The sequence below is a fragment of the Parambassis ranga genome, chromosome 15, assembly GCF_900634625.1.
Source record: "Parambassis ranga chromosome 15, fParRan2.1, whole genome shotgun sequence".
Taxonomy (NCBI): Eukaryota; Metazoa; Chordata; class Actinopteri; family Ambassidae; genus Parambassis; species Parambassis ranga.
The window spans coordinates 16,223,123-16,250,530 of NC_041035.1; the positions used below are offsets into that span (position 1 = coordinate 16,223,123).

A 27,408-nucleotide genomic window follows, 5' to 3' on the forward strand; every position below is an offset into this window, starting at 1 on the left:
TAGCTTAGTTTCAATCAAACAAGAGTAGCTCACATTACAGACACAGAAATGTCACTTAAAGCGAAACGGTACATCGTCTCTGGCCAACAACTTCCATTCTTTGTAGCACACATAGCCTCACCGAAGGTCAACAGTAGAAACAGCCATAAAGGTCACATTTGTAACATATATACAAACACCTGCAGTGTTATCTAAATTCCTCTTTCTCTGTAAAATACATAATAGAATGCCTTCTTTCTGTATTGATTATCAACATGACCTGCTACTCATAAGATAATCTCTATAAACAGATATCTGCATATGACATGTAGATATCTATTAATGCTATATCATCATCAGGCAATAGCAAATGGGATCCCAGCATTAATAAATCAAATTATGTGACCAATATCAATTTGCAAAAAGGTACAACAAGGATTTCAGTAAAGATGGAAACTGTTTCATTTACGGTAGTGCAAAAAAATAATCAATAGGTTAGCTTAATTTAAAAACAGTGAAAAGGAACTGCAATCAATCAGTGCTTCATGCATGTTAAGAGATAAATAAACCCCCTTATCTCTCAATATAAGCGTGTGTATGTATATGTTACATACAGTAAAATGGATTCTCTTTGATTACCTGGTCTTATTATATCTGGGTGTGTGGTAAAAAAAATGTAAAATCCCTTATCATAAAGGTGAGCATAAACACATTGATCGTATAATATAAAAGTGACTTAGAATAAATATGTAGATATGTAGGCAAAAATCTCAATTTGTTGTTTGACTGAACATCATGAATGATGTTTTCTACAAGGTGGAATGCCTGGGGTGAACCCAAAGTTTAGTAAACAACATATGGGTCAGTCTATTGTGAAAACTCGTGTTTTCTGATTGTTTAAAAACAAACATTTCAGCATTAACATGATTATGTCAAAAGTAACTATGCTCTGTGCATACATCCAGCATTATCTCCATACTGACCAATGTGTAGTGTGGTATGTTCTATACAGGACTATATACAGAAATAAATATACTCATGTAAAGCTAAATAAAGGTTAATAGACACGTCTCATCAATATACAAATCCAATGCACCTTTCCTGTGTTTCCATATTTTACTGACAGAAAGGGGAAGCAGTGGGATCAAACGTCTTGAACACGTCTTTAAGTGTCCTGTCGTCTGATTCGTCCTCCTCTGCCTCCTCCTCTTTTGGCTCTTCTTCCATAGCCTCCAGCTCCTGCGCCTCCTCCTGCTCCTTCTTTTCCTCTGCCTCCTCCTGTACTCCTGTAGAACCCTGTGCACCTGGTTTAGCCTGCCTAGGGTCGGTGTACTGGGGTCGGATAAGACCAGCTAGTGCCTGGATGGGGAGATTATGAACTGCAGGGGGTTTGACAGGAGAGGCAGGAGGCACTGTAGGTGAAGTGGGCAGTGGAGTCTGATCTGAAGCAACATCTGTGCTTTTAACTTCTTCAAAAGAGCCACTTGGAGGGGTTGGTGAGAGTGATGGAGCCGGAGTGTTATCTTTTTTCACAGGCTGTTTCAGAATCCCTGTCTTTTTAAGAGGCTCCACCTGCTCCTTCTGAGCCTGCTCCGTTTGAGTGCGAGGATCATACAGGCTGATGCCTCCAAGAATTGTTGTGGGACTCTCCAACCCTCCGCCAGAGGATGCCAGTCGAGGGGCATATGGTGGTAGCTTCTCAGGCTCTGGCTTGGATCGGGCAGCCTGAGTAGAGGAGCTGGTGTTGGCCTTTTGTAGCCTGGGATCCACGAGTCCTCCCCCAGAAGAGGGCTCTCTCTGCCCCAGCAGCTTGGAGTCCAGACTTCCTGTACGCTTGAGTCTGGGATCCACAGACTTTTGCTGGCGTGGATCTACAGGTCTTTCTGTAGATGATCGAGACTCAAGAGACCCAGAAGGCAATCGACTTATTCGTTCCTTTAACCGAGCAGCTACCAATCTGGGATCAGATGGAGGAGGGCTGGAGACCGGGGGATGGTCGGGCAGATTTGTTCGGTTCATCTGAGCATCAGCAATCAGGGGTGGAAGGGGCAGGTTAATAGAGTGTTCCTGTTTGGGAACCAAGGAAGGGATAAGATCCTCAGGAGCCCAAACCACAGCGTGAGCAAAGGCAGGCCGCTGGAGCAGAATGTCCACCCGAATGTGACTAAACTGCTTTAACTGGCAACGAGGATCCCGCAGCACGACGCCTGGGCTGGCATCTAGAGGGATGAGCACAGCTCTGTCCCTGAGTTCCCTCTCACCTTCCTCCTCCTCCTCTCCAGTAGGAGCCTTCTGAGAAACAGCAAGACTCTGCTGTCGGAAGGAACCTGACTCCATTGGTCTTGTCTTTCTGGGATCTCTTGAGAGTCTTGGATCTGCAGCTCCATCCGAGTCTTTTTTAATATCTGGGGGTCGCTGTCTGGGGTCTGTCTTGACACGTGGGTCACTGAATGGGGCCCTTTCCTTCACAAGTCGTGGGTCACCCAGTGCTGCAGCTGCTGATGTGGCCTGGAGAGGCTTGGACTGAGCTTGCTGCATCTCATTCTGCTTCTTTAAAGATTTAAGAATGGAGGACACACAGCTTCCATCATCCTCATCACTTGAGTACCAGTTTGTAGTTTCATCTGCAAACAAAAACACCTTAAAGGTTTGTTCTCACAATCTTCTCAACCCTCAGGCTTTTTTCAAAAAGAAGACATATACACCTCAATTCAGTTCAAGCACTACTTCAGAGAACTGCTTCCTGCTTCCTGCTCTTACCTCTGTTTGCATTATCATCCTCTGCTCTCTGTGGCTCACTCCCCTGTGGTTGTGACTCTTGTTGCTGCGTCAGGTGTAAAATGATAGCTTTCTGTACTGCTGGTGGCAAAGAAGATAACTGCGACTCTGCACCCATCTGTTGCTGGAGGCTCTGTATGAGGACCTGACTTGGGTCTATAAACACATAATTTTGCAATTTTAGTTAGGCACATAAAGGCTATCAGGCATATAGGGTAACCATTTTAATACATCACTGACCTCCTTGTTGACTGATGCCCTGATTGCGGAGGAGGCTGCCAAAGACCTCCACTGGGTTCTGACCCACAGATGGAAAAGGGAAAAGACTTTGCAGCATCTGTAGATCTGGCACAGGTGGGAATGGAGGCCTCTGCATATTCATCTGGGGACTGATGGTCGGTCGGTTTCCATGGAAAGGTGGGGGCTGACCAGAGGGCATTGGAGGCTGCATTGGAAATCCATGTCCTGGGGGACTCTGTGGCATAGGTGGCCCAGTGGGGAGACCCATGGGACCAGGTGATCCGGGGGGAGGAATAAGAGGAGCAGAAGTGCCTGAGGGAACCATACCTCCACTCTGCGCATCCTCTGAGCCTCCAGTGAACTGAGCAGAGCCATCACCTTGATTCTGGGAATAGTTGGATCCACTGGAAAAGAAATGAGCAGGTTCAAGGCAAGATCCAAACACTTTTTAGAGAACAATATGACGTATGATTACAGATTACTCTGGATACCTCAGACCAATCTTTTGCGCCAGGTCTACAGTAGGTTGAACTTTGATTTCAAAGAGGGAGGGGATCTTCTTCCCTGCTTGGCCGTCTGTAGGACTGCTCTGACCAGGAGTGGGCAGTAACCCCACCCCAGGAGGAGGCTTCGGAAGTGGGGCAATGCCCTGTTTTCTCAGATCCTCCAACTCTAACTCATCCTCACGGGCATTCTCCTCTTCAGTGTTAATTATCTGGTGGGGGAGACAGACCATTAGAGATGACCATTAAACCAAAAAAAATGCATATTAAACATCAAAATCACTTTTTGTTTTACCTTATCAAGCAACTCTTTGGTCACATCATTCAAAGCCTCATGGGAGAATTTGCAGTTGTCTCCTTGATAGCATTTGGCTCCAGTATGAAAGAACTTGCATGGGTATTCATGTGCAATTTGAGGTTAAGGATTTTACTGGAAGGCCGAGGTGTACAATGTCATTTGAAAAAAAACTAATTAAAAACACAGAGTGAAGGATATTGTGCATGTAAATACAGTTATCTCCTTTGCTGCAGTATCCTTGAAGATAGAACTTACAAAGTTCCTTTTTCTTATCAGGTATCACAAGCTCATGTTCAAACTTGCACTGTTCACCCTGTATGGAGACAAAAAACTCATCTTTAGACATCAAGGAATATAATTTTCTCACTTTTTAAGCTTAGGCGCAGAGGTACAGTACCTTGATGCACCGACCCTCCAGGAAATACTTGCAGATGTATCTACCATTGTGTTCAACTGTGTGCTGATTAATAAACTCCTTACTCATTATTGGCCGTTTCTTCTGAAATCCAGAAGGATTTTTTCCTTCCTGTGACACAAAAAAGTGACAATGGTGTAATTTAAAGCTAGGCAGAAACTGGTGTTGGCAAGAGGAAGAGACTAGGACATCTTAAGGGGAAGCCAAAGCTGACATTTCAGGGGCATACTTACAGGGGCCATCTCTTCCATCCCCATGTCTCCTCCTCGACCTCGTCCTCGTCCTCCCCAGGGTTTGCCCTTTAGCTTCTTGTTCTTGTTGAGCATCCCTCGCCCTCTCCCTGGTCCACTGCCTCGGCCTCTTCCTCTCTGCCCAACTGACATTTTGACAGAAGAAAACATGTTATTTATCCTTACAGATCCATTAACACAAATCATGATAAACTCCTATATGAATTTTCTGAAATCAAAAATGTTTTAATATGGAAAGTGCTCATACACTGCTGGTGCTTCATGCCCCTCATGTTTCCTCTGTTCATCTGATCTTTTGCGTGCCGTCCCCTTCCCTGATTTGATGTTGAATCTTTAGGATGTGGATACTCTAACATGTCGTCATCATAATCATCTTCCTCTTCATCATAGTCATACTTGTCATCGCTGTAGTCACTGTATTTGTCAAAATCACTGCTCTTGTGCGGCGGTGACTTATGCGAGTTGCCATGGCCTCCCTTTGAATGCTAACACAAAAAAACAAAGCAATGTATTATATCCCTTGATAGTGCTTGTATTAATATAAGATGATCGGATTGCCAGCTGTGATAACCTCACCTGAGAGGACTGGCCATCAGACTCACGACTTGATCCCTGGTTCTTCCTGTTTTTGGGTCTTTCTGGTCGGTCGTAGTCAGAGTCATAACTGTCTGAGCTGGAGCTGCTGGAAGGGGAGTGATGCTGAAGACAGAGAAACAAAAAAAAATCACATTCTTGCCCAGATTTTACAAGCAGCAAACAACTTTATGTGGCATATATGTCTTACTTTCTGTCTGTCACGTCTCCTCCTTTTAGACCTCCTCTTCTCTCTTGTCTTTTTGTATCTCTTCCTGGAGTGTCTGTGAGTCTTCTCTTCTTTCTCTTTACTCTTCTCTTTCTCTTTTTCCTTTTCCTTCTCCTTTTCTTTGTCTTCATTCACCTCTGCTGCCTCTTTGTTCTCCTCTTCAATTCCAATGCCCTCATCATCTATTTCTCCATCTTCCAGTTCACCATCCTCTCTAAAAAAGAAAGTAAAGTAAAATAAGTATAAAGGGGTCCAATAGTAAATATTAAAAAGTATTATAATTATTGATTAGAACACTCCTGCAGACGCAATATAACCAGACAATCTGTAAAGTAGTGTTAGACACTGGAAAACTATTAAGTTAATGTTTAAAGACACTGTCCACTGTTTGGTTTGCACTCATGATCCCTGTGTGTAATATGTGAAACATGTGACCAGGTCAGCACCTTACATGCATGATTTCTCCTCAACAATCTGTCAAGACAGAAGTTTGATATTTTTCGAATGCCTGGCTACTTAACCCTTTCCACCCCAAGACCTACATGTTTGGGGGCTTTTGCAGCCAGCCAACCATAAAAACCATAGAACAAAAAAATAAAAAGCTGCTACTTTTATAAACACTAGAGCCAAATTTAAAACTACAGTAAAAGTAGAAACATGGAAAAAAAACACACATATTATTGGAAAATGTGTCTGCCTCACTAAAGCAAGTCAGTTTTCACTCACACCAGTTATCTCTTCCTCTGTTACCAGCTACAAACTGACATCAACTTAGCTTTTACCTAATCTTCCAATTTACTCTGCCAACCTAAATATGCTGCATGTTATTAAGGGAAAATGACAACTTCCTGTTTCCACATGTCCAAAATGCACAGAAAAATACCTAAGTGGAGCTGTTTAATACTGCCCTGCCCATATGAATAACTTAATTTAGTGTGTTTGGTTGTTAAGAGAGGAAGGTGAGCTGTCATGCCTACGAGCAAACTTTCTTCTTCTCCTCTGGTCTGAAGTCTGTTGACAGCCTGCTGGAGTTTTTGGTAGAAACCAAAGAAAACTCTTTGCCCTCTCTGCTCACATGGATTATAAACAAACCACAAGGACACAGGCATGGCCTCAACCCCCCCAGCAGCAGCAGCAGCAGCAGCAGCACATAATCTCAACCCTGCATGAACCCTGTCTCTGCAGTACCACCAAGAGCCCGATAGGGGGAGTAACAATAGGCTACGAGGATGGGCGTGGTGTTTACATCATATAGTCATTTGCATAGTCTCCTGCAGATGGCAACAATGAAGCCATGAATCGCAGTAGCACAACAACAGAACAGGAATGAGGTCTGCTATGCTGCATGGAAATGATCGTGAATGAGGCTCGTCGACACGGTGGTGTGAAATCTATGCTGTTTGAACAGCGTTATTCAACTGCACCAAAGAGGCATGCAAGAAAAGAACATGTTCAGGGGGGAAGCCGTAGAAATGTCTGTAAACCTTGCAATTCATGGTTAAAAAAGAGAACGAAAAAAAAAACAGAAACACAAGCATGTAGACCCACAGCACTGAAACGCACAGATGAGCGTATTAAGAATGGCATAAGAACGTTACTCGACCTTTCATCCCCTGCAAGCTCAGAGTCTGTCATGTTTTTGTCAAGAACAGGGGCTGGGGGACTGGAAACAAGGCTCACAGAAGCCATTGGAAAACGGATCTGCCTCCCTTCTCTCCGGCACGGGAGTGAATTAACTCAGTCACTCAAAGGAGACGTTGATTTGTGAGAGATGCTGGAAGATTTCAGACTGGAAAAAACTCACGGTGTTACATGTCTCGACAGAGACAGTAAACAGACACTCTCCTCTTTCATATCAATGACGTTTTAACTCTGTGAGCACAGCTTGGTACCCCGCTTTGCTAATGTCCCGTCGGTTGACAGCTGCCATGGTGAAATAGAGGAGACGGAGGGAGAAACAGACAGAAATGTAACCATGTTCGTTGATTTCAGCATCTTCATAGGTTTTCTCAACAGGGACATCATCTCAAAATGGCTTCTGAGTTCTGCAGCAGCACATTCCTCGATTATGTATTCCCCGCGTATTTATATCAATATCTGGATCTATCTAACTTGGATACAGCCGACTCTGATCAACGATTGGTTGAGCGTCACACGCCAAACTAGAGCTGCGATTCCTATTGGCTTACAGCACTGTCAATCAATCGTAACATCTGCAACAATGAAGTGCATCGAAAACTCGATTTTTTTATATTTAACGTTGTACTTTACTTTTTATATGTGAATTGCGCTGTTATAATAAGGCTATTTAAGCAAGATAATATAATTATCTGTCGTTTGCTGCAATGTATTTGCTGCCTCGTTATTTTGTTGCCCGTCCTCACCCTCTCATGCAGTCCTGTCTGTGACCAGCAGGCGTCGCATTGACTCCACAAATCAAGCCTGATTGTAGACGGGTCGAGTTCACAAGTGTGTAGGCTACATGGCCAAATAATAACATTAGACACGTGTTAAAAACATATTAACATAATATTTAATCAGTACCAGATTTTACAGATGTGAATATGTGCAAAACACTATATCTTGTTAGTTTTATTCTTTTATGCAGACGGTTTTATTAGTTAATTATTGCCAGAAGAAGGAAAACGTACCTTAAACAGAAGTGCTAAATTTAAAAGTAATTTTCCTGCAGTATGACAGACTTTCCTCTCTGTTTGAACAGTATGAAATTTCCAGGAAAACTTGGAAGTGTTAGGGAGTATCTTGGTGGGAGGGATTCCTGCTGCAGGAAACTTAGGTAGCGTGCAGAGCTCAGAGGCTAAAGTTTCCAAGAGCGCAGGACAAGAGGGACAGGAGCGCATCTCCGTCTCAGGCACCTGATGAGCATCTTCCCCACTCTTAAAACAGGCGGACCGGAGCATCTCAGCTGGTTTTATTTTTGTTTTTTGAAGGATTTGTATGTAAGTGCCACTAAAGAAAAGAAGCTCATTACTGGAACCTCGAGAGATGGCACTCTCTTTTCGACGCAGGTGTTTGCTTTTGCTGTGCTTAACGGCTATCCAGAGTGGTCATGCCACCGTTCAGGTAGGAGCAATCTAGGATTTGTTTATGTATATGGGTTAGTGTATCACTGTATCAAATCTCAAACCATATTTTTGGAATATTTATCATATAATCCAATCAAAGTGTTGCCCAACAACCTATCCAACAGCAGCTTTATCCACTTTCCAGTGAGTGAGTGAGTGTCTGTCATTTCAAGCAAGAAAACACTAATTTCCAAATATTGCATGTGGAAATGAATCCTCCCATGTCTTGTCAGCTGGTGGCATTTCCCTTTTGCCTGAGGCAGGTAAAACGAGCAGGGGACACAGTCTTACTACAGCACAATTCCACAAACTATGTGCACAATGAATTTTAATGTAGCTGTTATTGTAGAAAGAGCAGTGCAGGAATTTATGGCATGCTGCTCAGAAGAAACGGTTCCAATGAGCATGTGATTAATAAACCTTCCTGAAAGGATTAAAGCCACTTTTCTCTTCTGTGGAACCTTGCTGTAGCTTGTCAAGCGTCCTCCCTTAAACTAACTGCCTGTGGCACCCATGCTATTTTGAGTCTGCCCATTCAGGATTATCCAATGAGTATGTGCCTTCCTACTGCCATGCAGTATATACAAAGGAACAGCATTTTGGACTTAGGTCTCACTAACATCTGCCAGACAGCTTTTGTCCAGCTGTGTCTGCCACTGGAGTTGTGGTGGAGTGAAAAGAGTCAGAGAGGGGGAGAGAAGAAGAAGAGAGATGGTGTGAGTGTATTTAGATCTAATGGAGTAATAATAAATCACCTAACAGGCCCTGCCAGTGCTACATTTTAATATCAATGAAAACTCCTTGTAACCATAGCGACCATGTGCCAACCAAAAACATGGGGTTTTAGTTTCAATTACATCATTCTGCACAGCTGCACAATAATGTTTATTCACCGCTCATGTTTTACATTTTACGACCATCAAAACTGAGGTCACCTTTAATCCCGAGCTCATTTTCTCGCTGGAAAGTCACTACACTTTGACTTTTTCCTTCCAAGGCTCTTTTATAACTCTTAATTCGTGCTAATGTTTTATTGACAGACGTGCATGGATAAGCACCAGGTGGTCGGGGTGCTTCGTCAAATGGAGAAGTTTCTAAAAGGCCAGGAGATGCGATTTACAGAGGGCCTCAGGATCATGAAGTCAAAGCTGGCAACGCTGCAGAACTCTGTCTCCAAGTTACCTCAAGCAGACCAGTCAGCTGGTGAGTAACAGGGAGAATGCCACCATGGTACCCATATTTACCATTTCGTTACATTCAGTGGTGGAGGAAGTACTGAAGCTTGGTACTTGAGTAAAAGTACAAAAACCCAGCAAAATATATACTTAAGTAAAAGTAGAAGTGCTGCATCAACAATCCTACTTTTTAAATGTACTTAAAGTGTTAAAAGTAAAAGTACTCACACACTGAATACATATATTTGACTGAATACATATATTTCATTATTGTCTGATGTTAATCAGACAATAATGGATGGATTTGTGTTAGCAGACAGTAGCTAACTAGTTATAACTGAGCCAGAGTACTGGCATCATGATTGAGGCTCATTATAGAAACACAGCTGGCAGCGTGACACCACCTTCATGTCTGACCTCACATCAGTCCAGCACAGCTGTATGAACTGTATACATAAATGTACTTGTAACTACAGACATTGTAGAAATGTAGTGGAGTAGAAAGTACAGATAATTGCTGCAAAATGTAATGGAGTAAAAGTATAAAGTATGCACCATTACATAAAAAATTACTTAAGTACAGTAACGAAGTACAAATACTTAGTTACATTCCACCACTGGTTACATTACATCCAAGGCTTCAGTATCATGAGTAATATTGACAAGTTGGTGGTTGGTGGTTTATTTCACAGAAACAGCTGTAAAACGTTGCATGATATGACTGAGGCTTTGTTAAAGTGATGGACCGTTAAGTTCAGATTCCAAAGTATCAAATTCACAACATTTTTAGAAACATCCACTTGTTTTAAAGTCGATCTTAAAACACTTTTATCCCTTCAATGAGTGACAAAAGAGAGCCAGACATAACATCTTGTATTATGGGATTATATATTCAGCCAACAGTGCAAGGCCATCTCGGTTACAGAGCTGGGTACTTGACAGGGGAAGTGGATTTGTGGAATTGTGTTGTTTGGCAGCAGACGCTGAGACCAATTTGTTAGTGATGGACTAGAGCAGTCCATAACTCTGTGGAGAATTCTTGGCGGGACAGGAAAAAGCTGATATTTTTTATGCTTAAAGGCTCAACAAAAATGGAAGACAATAGAAAAATGATTGGCACCACCTGCTTCAAATGTGCAGATTCCACAGTCGATTAATTAGATTCAGATCCTGTCCACCTTTCACACAAAGTGGTTAGAAAAAAGCACAAGGGGACAGAATTGGCACATGTTATGCAACAAAAATACAAAGTATATGGCCAAGGTGTGTGACTTATAACTCTGTATGTGAGGTTGACTCTTACTAGGCTCACAAATGTAATGTATTACAAAATTATGTAGTGTAATTATATACCATTCCAGGATTATACAAGGATTAAAGTTTCCTAAAGAATATTACATACCCTAACATGTGACTGCGAGGGCAATTCTGACTCATAAAAAATGGCCGGTTCTCTGCTGCTTGACTGTAAATGAGGTATTTGAACTGTCCTTTCCCATGAAGGCTCCGCGCTGCCCTGGGACACGTGTATGTCCTCAGGCAGAGAATGCCAGAGGATGTTGGGAGGCTTATTCCACATGTGACCAGCCTTCCTCTCGTGCTCTTTCTTTCTTTCTTTCCTCCCACAGCTCCCACCACCTGCCCCTCTTTGGAAGCCCCCGCTTACGGAACCAAGTTTGGCTCAAAGTACTTTGTCGGACATGAGGTCCATTTCACTTGTTCCCAGGGATACCAGCTTGTCGGCTCTGCAACACGTGTTTGTCGTGAAAATGGCACCTGGAGTGGCATCAGTGCAGGCTGCACAGGTAAGCTTGGACCAGTTGTACTCGGACCATGCTGTCTCACTGTTTTCATCACAGGATTAGGAGCAGTTTAAACCACCATTACTGTTCCTCTCATAAAAACACATCTTCTACCTGGACTGTGGTATTCACTCCCCACACCCATTTAGGGTGACCTTGGCTAAGCAGGGTTTGAATGCCAGGCTGAAAGGGACGTGATCTTAGAAGCCACACACAGATAACACGCAAAGAAAAGAGCCTTTCTTCTGAGTGTCTGCAGCTCCTCGGTGTACTGAATAAAGCACTCGTTAAAATGGCATTAAATGTCTTTGAACACAGAAAAACACCTGTACTGCATTCCACTGTGGGGTGCCTTACCCTCCAGGTTCCTACTCCTCATTAACAGCGCTGCTTGTGCTACTGTAAGATACCCCCCCTCGCTCTTGCTCATGTTTCTCTACCTCTTTGACAGCAGTCCCTCTGGACGGGGGTTAAGTCCAGGCATTATACCCACACTATGGTCTGATAGCACAGAAGTATGCTAAGCATGCTATTGATAGCCCTTTCAGCCTGCACTGGTGGAACTCTTCCAAAAATTCCAAGTGGCGCTCTCAGTTGAACATGTGCATACGTTTATTGACATTCATGGTTAAAACAACATGAGGGGGCTTGCCTCTGCACACTATCATCCCTGTTCGTGTTTTTCAGCCCAGCATAAGAGGTCCTAAATTTAGTCACGTTCAAAAAGCGGTATTGACAGAGTGTGAAAAAGTTTAAAGCTAGAGTTAGAGGTTAAAAATATCTAGCAGAGTGCAGTGGGACTTTTCATGTTATAGACCTGTGGTAGCCCCTGGGGAAGCCAAATAAAAATTAAAGGAACTGGTTGCCATTTAGACCATACTGTGGCCTCAGCAATGGAGCTCAAAGACCAGAGTCCGATTCATGATTTGAACATCTGCAGAGACATCACAGAAACGAAGATCAAAAGGAGCGATGCACCATCTGTCCACCTGTTTCCTACATTTGAAAAGTGGAAAGAAGGATATAGAATATCATTAAACTTGTTATTAAAAACAACTTCTATTAGATTTTCTGAAGCTAATAATACTTTTTTCACAAATGGAGGAGATAAAAGGACACCACAAACTGTTGACTGTGCCCATAATGACAATGTCAAACTTAAGTACAAGTTATCGGACGGGGTGGATACTCATAGGAGACTTTCCTACTTTTCAAAACATGAGCTAATTTTACCATCCCTGAAGACAGAATTTCAGCCATCAGTAAAGACCTTGTGATCATGTTGCATCATTCTATAAAAATGTCTTGCTGAAAGGTATTGACAAGAACACACACTGTTAACATGCAGGATACATTTAAGATTTCTCTGGATATCTTTTTCTTTGCACAGCTGCACAAAAATGTCTTTAGTGTGGAAGAAAGCTTGCAAGAAGAATCTGAAAATAGTGCCAAAGGTACCATCAAAACCAAAAACTGTTTGAATTCACACCAGAAGTATGTATTTCAAAGGAAATAGCTTCAAAATGACAGGCCAATTTTGTGCACTTGTTGTGGTGAGAACACATATGGTTCAGACTGAGGAGTGAAGAAGCAGATTTCTCAACATGATGACCACAAAATAGTTCTCTCCCATCCACAGATATAAGCGAGTGTGCCAGCAATCCCTGCCAAAATGGAGGCACCTGTGTGGAAGGTGTTAACCAGTACAAATGCACCTGCCCCCAAAACTGGAGTGGTTCTCTCTGCCAGCACCAAACGCAGACAGGTCAGTAGCACAGGAGTCATGGTGTGCATGAGAGAGTCAAAGCGGCCTGGTCCAACTTTTATATTTCCTCCTCTGATGCAGCACCACCTGAGTGGAGTGTTATGAATGACCCAGCATTCAGCCGGAAACCTCGCTGTGCCCAAGTGAACCAGGCCCGACACTGCAGCTGTGATGCAGGCTTTCACATGAGTGGCACCTCTGACAACAGTATCTGTCAGGGTGAGCTGTAATTATGTGTTAACTTAATTGATCCCTGTGGGGTAATTCTCTTCTCGCTGCTTGTCCTCAATGGGAGGTAAGGTCAGCTACAGAGCAGTTCCCCCGAGGTGGTGCCCTGACGGGGAAATAGCAGATGTTATAGAGACTTTACTTCTGAAAATATGCCTGAATACCTTAAATCTATAACTCCTCTGGTATTTAATGCTGTTGAAAATGAGAGTAATCTGTGGGGCCAGCCTGTGACAAACAAAATAATCCTCTTGGAAGCTCACAAGCTGATTAGCATTCATTTGGTTCAGGTGCTTTTAGGTTGTAAATGCTTAAATGTTTAAGGGCAAAAGTGTGCAGCTGAAATGCTGTTCATCCTCAGAGAAGTTGATGACGCATGTTGTGTTGTGTTTTTCTTTTGTTCACAGATGTCAATGAGTGTGAAGTGTACCGCCTGGACCAGGGAGGGAAACTCTGTGTCCACGAGTGTGTAAATGTCCCAGGCTCATATCACTGCTCCTGCCCCAGCGGTTACAAGTTGCTCCCTGATGGGCGGGGCTGTGAGGGTGAGTGACAAGCGGAGAACAGAGGACAAAGGCTCATTCACAGAACCTGTGCTGCAGATCTGGCTCAGTACGTAGCTCCAAAGAGGAATACCTGCGATTGAGAAAAGAGGGGGAAGCCATTAGCAGCAGAGATTTCAGTTTCTGCAGAAGTGACTGTCAACACCTAGCCTCTCCATTACTTTCATTTTCACCCCTGAAGCTTATAATGCTTGCCAGTGGAATGAATGAGCTCACCCTTTCCTAGCAGAAGGGATCTTTAGGACATGAGGCGTTTGTGGGAGACTAAACTAAAAAACCAAATAAAGAGCAGTTTACCCCCTGCTCAGACTGCGGTAACCAGGAAGCAGGGAGTCAGTCTGGCAAGTCTTCTCTCTCTGCTTCTCATTCTTACATGCCTCCGCTGTTTTGTCTTCCAGATGTGGATGAATGTTTAAGCCAGCAGCACAACTGTAGCCGAGGGACAACTTGTATCAACATGGGGGGAGGCTTTCAGTGTGTCAACCCAGAGTGTCCCCGTTCTCATGGCGACATCAGCTATGTCAAGACATCTACCTTGTAAGTAGATACACCTATTTTTCCCCCAGCAAAATAGTTAGATAAATATAGGATTACATCTTTCACATTTCAGCGATAAATCATTTCCTTAAAATGATCCTTCGTGTGGTGTGAGTCTCTAATAGGCCATTGGTGGACATTTGGGGACAATGATTGCTATGCAAACTGAGAATTATTTTGGTAGCTTTGCTATTGCTAACATCAAACTCACCATAGCAATTGCTAAGGATGTAGAAACATCACTAACAGCCAAGTTAGCCATGGTCTGTGGGAGGAAATTGGCTGCATGTGTAACAGTGGCTAAAATTTCTTATAGTTCAACAACTTTTACTAATTGTTCCAGTGCAGAGATACAAGAGATACAAAGCTGGAAACTGTATTATCATGATGATTGTTGCATGATGATTGACTCCTTCATTGGAGCTGGGGAGTGATGAGCATGACCCATGCAGTGTGGAATGCCATCACATAAAAATCACCTACCTCACCAATATTACAACTTCTTAACTTAAAGGTAAGGTAGGAGATTTCATTCTGATGCACGTTTTGTTAAATTAGTGTAACTTCTCTTTACAATCCAATAGCAACCAATTAGTTCGGCAGTTTCACATTAAAATGAAGAATATGAATCATCTGTGGAAGCTATAAAACGCTAAAAACCTTAGCCAATCCTCTGGGTGGACCCTGCGTGGAGTATTGGCTGGTTGTCACTCTCTTCCTGCTCTGTGCGCACCAGAGAGGTACGTGCATGATGGCCGAAGTCACAGGCCGCAGCTCGTTTTCAGCTAATGCACGTCCATGTGATTGGGAGGCGTGGCTTCGGGGTGAGCTCCGAGAGAAAGGGGCGTGTGTTTACTTTCAACTTTAAAAATCTCCTACCCTACCTTTAAGAGCTCCAAACAACTCATCTTGCCATTCATCAAACTATAAGGCTGATGCCAAACATCAGTGGTTCAGCATGGTAAAGTTGGTTGGTGACAGATGAGGATAGCAGAGAAGGGTGAAAAGAGAAGGTGCAGAGTAACAAAAGCATTTTCACAATCAGACTTCAGACTTAAATTTGAGACTTGAGGAAAGAACCATTCCTTTCCAGAACCTTTCCAAACACGTTTCAAAGCCAACTTCCTAGATCTTTAAATAAAGATATTCAATATGCATCCTGGGCTGAACACTTTTGTGTGTTATCTTTCACACCATGTCTGTGCCTCTCAGAAACATTACATTACATTTAGGCTGAACATGAAACAAAGCTCTGTCTGCTGCTACTGAACCATCGGGGTGGTGAGAAGTGGCTCTAGTAACAACACAGGGGATGGAATGATGATTGGGAAAATACTTGTAGCTTGTGCCACCATGCCCATAGTGCATAAACATGCAAAGGATATTTTCAGTTTGTATAAATGTGTCTGAATTAGCATGTATGTACAAGTTGTTCTTGTTTGTCTTGTGTAAGTCCTGTGAGGCTCCGTGTTTTCTAACATGTTCTTTACACAACACAGAAAAAAGCTTTCTTAGCTATAATCCCACACCTCAGTGAGCTTAACCTCATATGTTTTCACTCCATGTGTGTCACCTCTATTTAGTCACAAACATTTCCCACATGGATAGGTGCATTATGTAAGCTTTTCATGTGACTGTCAAACAAACAGTAACCACTTCGTCCTTGCTGCACTTCTATCCCATAGTCAGTGTGAGAGAAACCCCTGTCCCATGGACAGCCGATCCTGCCATGTGGCTCCCAAGACCGTGTCCTTCCATTATCTGGCTCTGCCCTCCAACCTGCAGACTCCCGCCACACTCTTCCGTATGGCGACAGCCGCTGCCCCAGGCCGCACCGGGCCAGACAGCCTGCGCTTCGGCATAGTGGGCGGAAACTCCCAAGGCATCTTTGTCATGCAGCGTTCAGACAGACAGACTGGTGAGCTGATACTGGTCCAACAGCTTCGTGGGCCACAGGAGATCAGCGTTGACGTGGACATGTCTGAGTATGCCGACCGCACCTTTCAAGCCAAGCATGTGGCCAGAGTCCACATTCTGGTTTCACCTTACAACTTCTGAGAAGAGGCTTGGAAAGGACCAGAGATTGAAAGACTGAAGATGGAACAAGGAAGTGTGCATAATGAGCTCTGAGTTCACTGAAACTGTTTCTTCGTCCCTTTTCAGAAATAATCTCTGACATGGCAGCCACAGGCCAACATGGCCTAAAAGCTCAACACAATAGATGCTTCGATAAATAGTGTCAGTATTAAATGATGAACTGATGGAATCTAGCTTAACAGAAAAAAAATAATGAATGGATTTTTGTTTTTATATTTTTATATCCATGGTAGAAAGCTCAGGGTTTGGTCCCAGGGTTGATGCACTGCCCTCGCTTTACTGATAATAAATCCCTATAAAAGACGTTAGTGCTCCTGTGGCTCTAATTTATTGGAAATATTGTTTTTAACAATGTAACATACTGTATGCCGCATGTTTATCTTTGATTATATACTGTATATTTGTTTTTGTTTTTTTTGTACTAGCTTGCTTTGTTTACCATTCATTACACTAAGGGATTTCTCAATCAGTTGCTGCAGCACTGTACCTGGTCTATTTCTCATATTTTGTATGTTACCCAGAAATAGTCTCATTGTACTCTAAATCAATGATGATTTGGCAGGCATGCCAATATACTACACAATTTATCTGGAATTTTAATTGCCTCTACATAACTGAAATAAAGTCAGTCCAACATTTCAGTATTTGTTAGAACTTACCTCGCTTGATGCTGAGCAGTGGGCTATTAAATGTCCTTGCGGCTGTGCTTGGTTTTCATTTGACAACCATAGTGAGTGAATTTTAATGACTAAAATGCAAAGTTGATAAATGAAGGCTGGATGCATATAAAAGGTTTTTTTTTTAATTTAGGGATGAAAAGTTAGAAAGGAAGAATGTGTGTTCAATAATAGTAACCCCTGTAGCAGAGGTTCACAGGCAACACAAGTCAAAGCATTTCCCACACGACTGAGAGCATTTTTATTTGGCTTTAACACACGGAACAGTAACTGTCACATTTTAAAAAACATATCTGTCTGTCTATTTGTTAGATGGAAAAAAAGGAGACTAATGCTCACCACATGTGTTCTCTTCACTCTGCTGTCCCCTTATGTCTCCAACCAGGGGTTTACATTGCAATAAAAGGCAGCCAGGAGAGCTGCATGCCTCCACACACATATAAGAGTGGTAGGCGAGGATACAAAACCAGGCCCTGATGGTGCACGCTGAAAATGACAACGCGCCTTAATGGCAGGGGTAATTTCCTTTGGTTACCATACCAGGAGCGCTCACATTGCAGCCTTTGTTTCAGTCTTGTGTTCAGGCTGTTTGCTCTTCACATGTTTCATCCATTCTCAGGCAGGAGGATATTGCCAGAGACAACTGGAGAGAGCCTAGCTACTAACACAAGCCATTTGCTGGAGAGTAATGATGAAAATATACAGCAAAGGCCTTCGGGCAAGTGTTGTTTACACCAGAGAAACAAGTTGACTCCAGTGCTCAGCCAAGTTTTCATCCTAGGCGAATGCAGACATCCTGTTTGTTTTACTGGTGATTTCATAATTCTACCAGATATATTATTCTCAAATAAGGAGTCCACAGAAGATCTCTTGATAGAAGGCTTAATATGAAGGGATTCCATTGATGAACCAGCAAAAAAAATGGTTGCCACAAAATGTGAATAATTAAGATGGCTGTGTATGAATTCTGTTGTCCAGGCCTCTTAGTCATAGGCCTATTAAGGACTAATAGCTTGGAGAAATCTCAAGGTTTATATTTTCAACAACTGGGTTTCATTCAGTTTCCTCTCAGCATTTCAGTCATCATCATTCATCATACTTTTCCTTACAATAGTGCATTCATTCAACAGTTTTTTCTCCTATTCCCTTCAAATTCTGGCATTGACAAGACACATTTTAGTTATGCAACAAATTCATAACCATAGAAAAAAAAATCTGTATTTTTATTGCCAAATTAATATGGAAACAAACATTTTCCTGATTTCAAATAATATTTAATCTGAGTGTACACGCTTCCTTAGAAGGAAGAGACACACAAATAACTGGTAAGAAAATTTTGAAAAATAAAGTCATATTATCCAGACACCTCTTTCTACTTGAGGAATTATGAAATAACAAGAATCAGGCAAAACCATCTGTACAAATAATCTAGGTCCACTGCAGGTGTCTGCAGTTTAGTATAACACAAGGACAGCTTGCCATCATAAGCACAATTATTCCAGGTTTCCAGCCACTACGAAAAAAAACAACAAAAATGGAACAGTGACATTATAAATCCATTCAGGTGATCAAGTTGTGCTTGTGCTTAACCACACAACTCCTCTGGTGTGGCCTAATACAGAAAGACCCAGACAAAGACAGACAAACGTAGTGTTCTACAACACTTGCAAAGACACACAAAGACAAGTCTTTCCATCAAAAAGGCCCAGCATTTTCAAAAATAATACTAATGAAAAAGAACATATTACGACTTTTCTAGAAGAACATGAACATTGTTAAGGTGTCTCTGAAACCATTTTATCAGCAAAGAAAATATTGCAAAGAAAGTAGGTACAGTTTGATTTGCTAATACACTGTAAGATTGTACAGGGTCCAAATCACTTTAAAAAAATGGAAGCACACATTGTAAACAAAGGTAAACACACACTTGAACAACTTATAAGTACACTTGAGACACAAATAAATAAATTACTTCTCTTCATATTAACACACATACAGCATATTGCTCTTTTTCGGAAAACCTGCTGTCCCACACAGTAGATTTAAAAACATGACCTCTAAATCTTCAATATAGAACAAACATGCCTACATTATAAGTGTTGTAATAACTCCTTTGTGCTTTGCCCCTCTCACACCAATACTCAAGATGCCAGGTAGTTTCAATCTGAGACGTGAACGACACTTTCATACATATTCTTACCTGAACAGATTAGGCCTCATACTAGAACTACATGTAGGCACAGTTTAAATCTGGAAAGTGCATATGAGAGTAAACGCTCAATGTTACAGTGTGGATTTCCAAAGTTGTCTCATATGGTAATGCTGGCAACAAAAAAAGCAAATGGGCCATACCTACTGTAGAAAAATCCAGACTGAAAATAATCAATAAAGATGCAGCAGTCTTAAATTCTTTTTTTTTCTTTTTTTACCTCCATGTTATATCTTATATCTCGATATATTCAAGAGAATGGTTGTTGCATGAGGCCCAGTGTTAGTCCTTTGATAAAATAATGTCATACAAACAGAAATAAATACAGCACTTGATATAAAACAAAACATTCTCTTTGGAAAGGAAGGCTCAAAACCAATCACTATCAGGAAAATGTGAACCTGTTGGTGAAAAGACAGTTTTCCTCTGGGAAAGTCCTTAGGAATATAACGGAAATTAGCAGAGGTCCTCTGAAACATGTGGCCTGCAAAGTAGCAGCCATTAAAGAGGAAAAAAAAAAACCCACTCTGCAACCACCCAACCAGAAATCCTAGAGAAAGCCCTGCTTGAGATTTAGGTATAGCTGCTAATTTCTCCCTGTAGATGGCTGGAAATGCTCCTCATCACTCCAGCTTTGACATCTCGTACTTGGTTGTCATAATTTCCTAGAAAGAAAAATGCAAATTTTAATCATTTGTTTTCTTTCACACACATATACTATGAAAACCAATGCTACTGCCTGTTGTTATTTGGACTGGAGAGGGCAGAATGTCACAGTTGCTAAGCATCACTTCCCTTAATTACACTTTGTCTATCAGACTTTCCAAACAAGTCCTTAAACCACAAGAGACTATTTGTTTATGGTCCCCAGCTATTAGTTTTACCAGTTGAAATGAGAACAGCTGTACCTATCATTTATCAGCTGTAGCAAGGTAATCACCCTTCCTTTCATCAGACCAGTCTGTGACTATAGTGCGCTGATATGTCCCTTCTGCACAGGGTGTGCATGGCCAAAACTCACACCTAACCAAACAATGCTGTGCTTCAGTACAAAAAGACCTAACCCCCTTATATCTAGACTAATGTCTCTGCTGAAAAACTGCTAAGTTATGCAAGAGGTTTTTTGTAATGTAATTCATACCTCATCTGAGTCGAGCAGGACTGGTAGAGCTCTGCAGTGAAAACAGGGACAAAGAGAAACTTTGTTAAATCTGACAGGTACAATAATTTTTGGATAAGCAATATAAATACATTAAAGGACACTTACACATCAGTAAGAGAGCTAGGAATGTTATCCTCCACCCATTTCAAGTCTTCATCCTGGATAGGTAGGCAAAAGTGGAAAACTAGTAAATACTGCCATCTGCTGAAATGTGACACTTGGACAGTTGTGTTTTCATACTTATTACACGTGCTCAATATTTTAATAAAATGTGTGAACTTACCGGGTTTGTTTCTGGTGGCCTCAGTATTCCGTTCGTCTCACTTTTAGCTGCCCGCAGTTTTATTCCATCAGCTGTGAATAAAAGATTAAAGAAGAAAATCAATAGAACTGGTCATGACACATTTTGGGCAAATACTATTCTGCTATAGTGTTACTTATACCGAAGTTTGTAGATGCGATGAATTCCTCGATCTCCTCATCGTCAGAATCATCCATGAGAGGTGTGAAAGCATACCTGTGGACATTCAAAACATATAAGTAATTAAGTGTTTGTTGCCATTTATTTCTGTGGGGTGTATATGTACCACTTGCCTTTGGTTGTTTGCAGACGGTCTCCATAAAAACATAATGACAAGTAGAATGACAGAGAACAAGAACCTCCAGAAAGCATCCTCCACCCACAGCTCCCTCCAGTCCTTAACAAAAAGACAGGTCCAATTGTTGATAAAATCCTAACTCATACTTCTTAAGTCTACATATCACAAACGTTACTCACAGACTGGCATTCTGTTAATCGGAATTTTTTTGCTGTCCAGCCCATAAAAATGATGGAAGCTGAAAGAGAAGGGAGCAAAGTGTGAAGCTCCTACTACAGCAAAATCAGCACCAATGGTGCAGAATGTAGCAGCTGGTGGTACATTTGTACAACTTACCAATAACAGCAAATATAAGTGTGTTTGTGAAATGCCTGTAGAGAGACAACTTGACAGGGTTTCTCCTCAGCTTCAGAGTCTTGATAGTTTGTGCCAGGCTAACAAAGATGTTAGTAGCAGTCAAGGGAAACACATGGCTAATTTTACAAAAAAACTGTTCTTAAAATGATTGAGTCCTTCCTGACTACACCTGTTTGCTGACACAAGCGATTAGTTCTTTGACTAACAGTCTTTTCCTTCCCGGTCCCAACATTGTGTACCTATAAAACTAGACAAGTGGGTGCTGATGGCTGTATATAACATGCTTTCCTTTGCAAGTCTGTGTCGCAGTGGCAACTAAGATGGCGTGATATGGTAATATAAATGTAAAACACCATACTAAGCTCTGTGAAAGTCTGGTGGATGGGCATGCAAATGAATTGCTTCTGAAAAGACAAACCAAAGATATCAAAATGTTGTTCATGGCACAAGAAAAGAAGCCGTGAGGATGGAACAGTAAAATGATAATTTTTCAGTAAATTAATCTAGAATAGAATAAACATGTTTAAATTGCAAATTCAGGGTCTAAGGGGCGAGGTGAGGAGCAGAGGGGAAACACACAAGGAAAGGATATCCACCAGCACAAAGAAGAGTCAAGCAGAGCCAGGGGAATATTGGCCAGCAGGGCCAGGTCAGAGTCTTTCGCCTAGAAGGGAACAGAGCAGAACCAGAGGACACAAGGAAGAGGGGAAAGAAGTGGAAAAATCACTGACAGGATGGAAGATAAACAAAATGCCATTCACCAAAAATAACAAATCAGTTAATTAAAAAAAAAAAGGAGGAATACCCAAAGTCACCGGTCATGATATATTTTAGACTGCATCTGTCCGAGTACCTTAATTAAAAACAATATAATGACTACTGCTTATTGGTGCTGCTGAAGAGCATGTGGGAAGGATATGAACCAGATGGCGCAGGATTCAAACACAGCCAGAACAATTGCTGTAATGAGAGCTGGGCCATTGTCTTGACCCTTGACACAAATTGTGATGTCAAGTTTACTTCAAAACACAATGCCAACAATGATTCTTTTTAAATAAATATTGTAACAATGAGTTACAATGAGCAATACTGTAACAATGAGTTAAGTCAACTCTGATCATAACAAAATTATGTTAGTATTTGCTAGCAGGGTTTTTCCCCCTCTGTTTTAAATCATAGATATATATTATTTCTCAATTAAAAGATGATAAGACTCACCCCAGTAATTCTCAGGACACCTTCAATGCTAGCAAAGGCAAAGTAGAGGACACCAAGCCCTACAACTCTGTGCATCACAGTCCCCAGTCGAGGCCTAACAACAAATATGCACATAGAAAATAAAGTGATTGCTTGTTTTTGTTCACACAAAATTGAGTTTGGCACATATTTTTTTGATTAAAAAAACAAGCAGCTGTGTGTACAGATGTAAGCTGACATACTTTACGATGCCATAGCCGAGGCTGACGATGATGACAAGCAGTCGAGCCAAAGTCCTCTTGAGTGCAGAGACCAACTCAGCAAAGATCAACAACCCTGGAGCTAAAACAAAACACAAAGATTTAAAAAAATAATACACAGCTAACTGTGTGACATGAGAAAGAGAAAATATTTTCTGACCAGCTATAGATACTCACAAGCAGAGCCGACAACATTGGTGTTTTCATATTCAGCACAGAAGACAGCCTTCTCCACCATGCCGAGGAATATGACCCCTGCTATCCAGAACTGGATCCTCAGCAGATCTTTCCAGTAGCAGGCTGCCCAGATAAACCACAGCAGGGCGTACAGGATGTACACTATGCACATTACCATGTAGAACTACAAACAGAAAGAGAGGGATTCATGTATAAACATGTCACATATGGAAGCAGTTCACTTCATTAACTGGAAATTCCAGAAAAACTATTTATCCAAAGAATATCATGGCTTTTTTTATTCGGAGTAGTGACTGAGGCTTGGATCTGTCAGCTGTACAGATCACTTTATCTGGTTTTAAAATGTGAATTTAGTGAAGAAGTAGTAGAATTTTCGCTAAAAAATACAGTTATTAACACAATTGTGTTTGAGGTTTTGCTGTGATAGCTGGTATGGACCCTTTGTACAGCAACTGTAGTCATGGAGTTGTTTTTCTTAAACAGAAAAAAAGGAGACCTTGTCCTTATGTATGAGGTCAGTCAGTTTGTTTATCCCCTAAAATCATCTACCGTACTTACAATCATGAGAGGCCATTCCGTGGCAGAAATGTAGCCATGGCTGCCTTTCATCACCACATTAACTGCAAAAACACAAGCAGGACATTAGACAAATAATGCATGGCTGTGTTTTCCGGCAAAGTAAGAGTCTGTGACGACATTTCAGTGCTGGCAGCTGGACAGATAGAAATTAATGCTCCACATAAAAGCATATGGTTTATCAAACAGGAAAAGCTAAGGTTATATTGTTGCTCTTTAACACTTACAGAGTGCATTTTTTGTTTATGATGTTATTACCGGTTAAATTCCAGTTAGCATCCTGTTTACTGGACACAATCTTAACAACCAGCAGGTAAGGCCCGTCTTTCCATGTGGTGGCAATGACGTTTTCTTTGACGGACCCACTGTTGTTCTTCGTAGTGCTGCTGCTGTCATACTCCTCAGAGATCCACCGCATGTCATTTTCAACCTGTAGTGTTACACAACCAGTGAGGACAAAATCATATATTTGCCAACTTTAATGTACAATATTCCTTTAGAGCATATCTTACCGGATCTTCGTTCTCAGTAGGAGGACTTACTGGACGGGGATCTGCCTTAGCTTTCTGAAAAACACAGTTCATAGATGATAACAAATGCTGTGATGTTAATCATGTGACAATGCTGAGCAGAGTCCAGTGAACATACTTTGAGCATTGGAAAGGTGCGCAGTTTGCTGCTGCATGTTATTGGACTGTATTTGTGTTCGATGTACTCTCCTGGTCTGAGAGGAATTGGATCCAGGCTCTCCCCACGACTCAGAGGTGTTCTCTCATACATTTCCTACAAACATTGACAGTTACAACTCAGTGAGAATAGCAGGACAGGCAGACATGCTGATATTATTTTATAACATGAAACATCTGTACTTACTTCAATGTTCTTGAATTCATTGTGACAGGGGTAGTATTTTAAATACCAGTGAATAGTGAAGTTTACCTTCTCAGGACAACCAAAATTCTCAACTAAAAGACAAAAACATATAATGATAAAACTTGACAGAATCTAAATTACTGAGAGAGGTTGAGCATTTTTTTTTATTATTTCTTACCTTTCAACTGAATATCAGTGCCTTGATACATGGCTTTCGTTAACAGCAATGGTCTCGAGGTCTGTGAAACAGTAGGATCTATGTGAGCTATGGGAATTATTTTATCCTTATTGATCAATATGTAATCAGTCTGGCAGTCTTATTAATCATTTATGCACAGTGGCTAGTACTGCTTTGTATTCAAACCAAACCAGGCTGTCTGCTGTCAGAGCTTGTGAAAAAGGGTAAAAGACCTTCCTTGAAGTCAAAACTTAAAAAAGTGTCTACACTCTAAAATATCAACTGGTTGTGTGGTGTGTCAAATTGCACTCCAAACACATCTAGATAGGAGATAAGAGAGAACAACACAGGGTAACTGACACTTCTCCGTGCTTAAATTATAGATCAAGGCTGTCCAGCTCTCCATGGTCTGGAAACTAAATTGAATATTTGTACCTTACACATAAGGAAGGACTCCACTCTGCAAATATGTTTGACTTCAGATCATTTTTCCGGGTGTGTGTTCATGCATATGAACAATGTTATGTGATGCAGAAACGAAGCAAACATATGTAGACAGTATGATACACAGTCCAAACTGGAAGTCGACTGTCAAGTAGGCCTACTAATCATGATATGGTTCCAAAATAAGTTATCCCTCCAGGACCTTTTGGAGCTGTTCAACTTGAAGCTGAATCCTTGTTAGCCGTCTGCTAATCTTTTTTGTGCATATTAGCTATTCACAATAATGCTAACAGCTAATTATCTAAAAACACACTTTACTCTTTATGTTGGTGCAGTTTATAGATATCTCTTGAGAACGAAAAGTGACACATAAAAGTGGTTAACAGGACACTATTAATGCAGGACATGTTAAGCGGCTGTCAACACACTAACAGCTGAATGAGAGCTACCATAACAAGGCTAATGTAGCAAACGCTAGCTAACGATGCTGCAGTTATCCAGAGTGTTCCGTTGAAATACTCACATTAACAACTGTGATTTTCCAAAGCCCCGTCTCTGGCGCTGCAACAGCTTCGTTTACACTATTGAATATGACTATAAAAAATACCACCCATAACCAGAAAACTCTTCTGGTCGGACAGCTCCACGTCCTCATCCTGACTGCAGCAGCCATGTTCGTTAAAGGGCTAGCCGGAACACTTCCGTGCAGCAGGACGCGCCGTGGACGCAACAGCTGGAGACTTCACTGCTGTCACTGCAGGGTGTTGTGTTAGCTTCTTATTGAGAAAGAAAGGAGTCTTACACACCTCCTGGTCAGTCAGGATTTCTACTACACGCAGACGACAAGATTAATTCAAAAACAAAATTACTTTAATCTATCTAGCTGTTTGTGTTTCCTTGGTGACTGACAGCTGATGCTTCCTCCTGCCTCATCAGTCCAGCAGAGCTGTAAGCACTGCAGCATCTGTCTTTGGGTCTGATGAACCAGCCCTCTCTATGAGTTGCACACACTCAGATACAATAGATTTGTATGAAGTATGAATACTTTGATGTGTCATTTGTAGGAGTGATATGAAATACAAATATACACACATTTGTTTTAAAACCATTGTGGTGTCTGGGCAGCATCCTAAATTGTTTAGTTTGTGTTCCTCTTTGAGATGAAGCAGTATCAGCTGTCCCAGGATGGACTCAGCGGTAAAGTTGGTGAGATCCACGTAGTGGCGTAGTAGGGTGCACCTCTTTCCCCCCATCTGCCCTATTGCTCCTCTCTTCTGATACTTACTGTATTTGCCTAACTCTCCCCTGTCTCTCAGAGTTTCTGAGCACTATGCCTCAATTTGGCTTTAACTCCTTCTTGGCTCAGAAGATGAGCCAGCGTGGTTGTCCCTACTCCCTACCCCTGCGTGGTCAGCGTCAGCCAGGAGGAGGTACTGTTCCTTCATCCTGGTGCTGCACCTTAATTGAAACTCAGTATAAAGCAGTAATGCCAAATTTCCAACACAGTTAGTTAGTTAGTTTATTGATTAATGGTGCAATACCGCCACCTACTGTGTGTTTGTTTAAAGAAAAAAGTATTTTCACTTCCGCATCCGCGCAATTTTTTGCCCCATCACTGCTCTAAGCCAATGAAATCTCGCCCCCTTGCTGAGCCAATCAGGCTCCTCTCGTCGTTTTTAAACCCCGCACGATTTCCGGCGCTTTCCTTCTCATGTTTCTGTCAAGTGATGTAGGGATGATGATGCGGCCTCCACGCTCAGCGCTGTACAGGTGAGTTCTGTTTTCTTCTGCGGTTCATTATTTCACCTCCACATCTGGATTCTGTTAGCATGCTGTTAGCATTAGCCAATTGTATTGTGGCTGTGCTGTTAATAACTTGGCTTGGGAAGTAACTTTATGCTGCACAGGTCAGTTGTGATGGAGAAGCTGATAAACTGTGTTTAACTGTCACCTGCACAAGGTGGAAATGTGTTGTTGCGGTTGCTCCATGTTGGGATTGTTTCATTGTTGATATTGCTGTTCATACATGTGTTAACGTGTGCCAAGATTGAAGACCTATAAACCCTGTCTGCACCCAATGAGAATCTGTTTTTTAGGAAGGGATCAAAGTATTAGTGGGCACGCGTCCCCTCCGTCCATGCTAAAACTACGCCCTTGGG

The 27,408-nt window shown here is 41.8% G+C and overlaps 3 protein-coding genes across 5 annotated transcripts; 1 reads left to right on the forward strand and 2 right to left on the reverse strand.

Annotated features, from left to right (window-relative positions):
- Nucleotides 1-25: 25 nt before the first annotated feature.
- Nucleotides 26-7,327, reverse strand: zc3h6 (zinc finger CCCH-type containing 6). 2 transcript variants are annotated; one of them, XM_028423876.1, is made up of 12 exons: nt 7,071-7,327; nt 5,249-5,480; nt 5,041-5,163; nt 4,712-4,949; nt 4,447-4,589; nt 4,196-4,324; nt 3,997-4,111; nt 3,796-3,905; nt 3,489-3,712; nt 2,998-3,401; nt 2,740-2,913; nt 26-2,603 (listed from the first exon to the last, which is right to left on the reverse strand). In XM_028423876.1, the coding sequence occupies exons 1-12, from the start codon at nt 7,118-7,120 to the stop codon at nt 1,096-1,098; spliced, it is 3,450 nt and encodes a 1,149-aa protein (XP_028279677.1). In that variant the 5' UTR covers nt 7,121-7,327; the 3' UTR covers nt 26-1,095. The 2 variants fall into 2 exon arrangements, with proteins under 2 accessions (XP_028279677.1, XP_028279676.1); XM_028423875.1 differs by having other exon boundaries at nt 6,870-7,327.
- A 784-nt stretch (nt 7,328-8,111) lies between these two features.
- On the forward strand, nt 8,112-17,002 carry fbln7 (fibulin 7). The gene is made up of 8 exons (XM_028423573.1): nt 8,112-8,350; nt 9,393-9,555; nt 11,156-11,332; nt 12,969-13,094; nt 13,176-13,313; nt 13,730-13,867; nt 14,284-14,422; nt 16,108-17,002. Exons 1-8 carry the CDS (start codon nt 8,273-8,275, stop codon nt 16,478-16,480), a joined length of 1,332 nt encoding a protein of 443 aa, XP_028279374.1. The 5' UTR covers nt 8,112-8,272; the 3' UTR covers nt 16,481-17,002.
- A 1,390-nt stretch (nt 17,003-18,392) lies between these two features.
- On the reverse strand, nt 18,393-25,931 carry tmem87b (transmembrane protein 87B). Of its 2 annotated transcripts, none has more exons than XM_028423954.1 (19): nt 25,773-25,931; nt 24,806-24,866; nt 24,628-24,719; nt 24,403-24,537; nt 24,267-24,320; nt 24,013-24,184; nt 23,737-23,798; nt 23,158-23,341; nt 22,963-23,062; nt 22,742-22,835; nt 22,116-22,187; nt 21,503-21,611; nt 21,346-21,404; nt 21,162-21,265; nt 21,011-21,084; nt 20,851-20,921; nt 20,673-20,725; nt 20,547-20,577; nt 18,393-20,070 (listed from the first exon to the last, which is right to left on the reverse strand). In XM_028423954.1, exons 1-19 carry the CDS (start codon nt 25,920-25,922, stop codon nt 20,029-20,031), a joined length of 1,719 nt encoding a protein of 572 aa, XP_028279755.1. In that variant the 5' UTR covers nt 25,923-25,931; the 3' UTR covers nt 18,393-20,028. The 2 variants fall into 2 exon arrangements, with proteins under 2 accessions (XP_028279755.1, XP_028279753.1); XM_028423952.1 differs by lacking the exon at nt 22,116-22,187 and adding an exon at nt 22,443-22,514.
- Between the last annotated feature and the right edge of the window lie 1,477 nt (nt 25,932-27,408).

What these genes read in the sequence shown, in the direction of transcription:
- tmem87b (XM_028423954.1), bottom strand. Translation starts at nt 25,922, where the DNA reads ATGGCTGCTGCAGTCAGGATGAGGACGTGGAGCTGTCCGACCAGAAGA. An exon ending in CACTGATATTCAGTTGAAAG is followed by an intron (nt 24,720 to 24,805) that starts GTAAGAAATAAT and finishes TTTGTCTTTTAG; the next exon opens with TTGAGAATTTTGGTTGTCCT. An exon ending in ATGAATTCAAGAACATTGAA is followed by an intron (nt 24,538 to 24,627) that starts GTAAGTACAGAT and finishes CAATGTTTGTAG; the next exon opens with GAAATGTATGAGAGAACACC.
- fbln7 (XM_028423573.1), top strand. Translation starts at nt 8,273, where the DNA reads ATGGCACTCTCTTTTCGACGCAGGTGTTTGCTTTTGCTGTGCTTAACG. An exon ending in GTGGTCATGCCACCGTTCAG is followed by an intron (nt 8,351 to 9,392) that starts GTAGGAGCAATC and finishes TTTTATTGACAG; the next exon opens with ACGTGCATGGATAAGCACCA. An exon ending in TATGTCAAGACATCTACCTT is followed by an intron (nt 14,423 to 16,107) that starts GTAAGTAGATAC and finishes TCTATCCCATAG; the next exon opens with TCAGTGTGAGAGAAACCCCT.
- zc3h6 (XM_028423875.1), bottom strand. Translation starts at nt 6,955, where the DNA reads ATGGCTTCTGTGAGCCTTGTTTCCAGTCCCCCAGCCCCTGTTCTTGAC. An exon ending in CTGATGGCCAGTCCTCTCAG is followed by an intron (nt 4,950 to 5,040) that starts GTGAGGTTATCA and finishes TTTTTGTGTTAG; the next exon opens with CATTCAAAGGGAGGCCATGG. An exon ending in CCAAAGAGTTGCTTGATAAG is followed by an intron (nt 3,713 to 3,795) that starts GTAAAACAAAAA and finishes CTCCCCCACCAG; the next exon opens with ATAATTAACACTGAAGAGGA.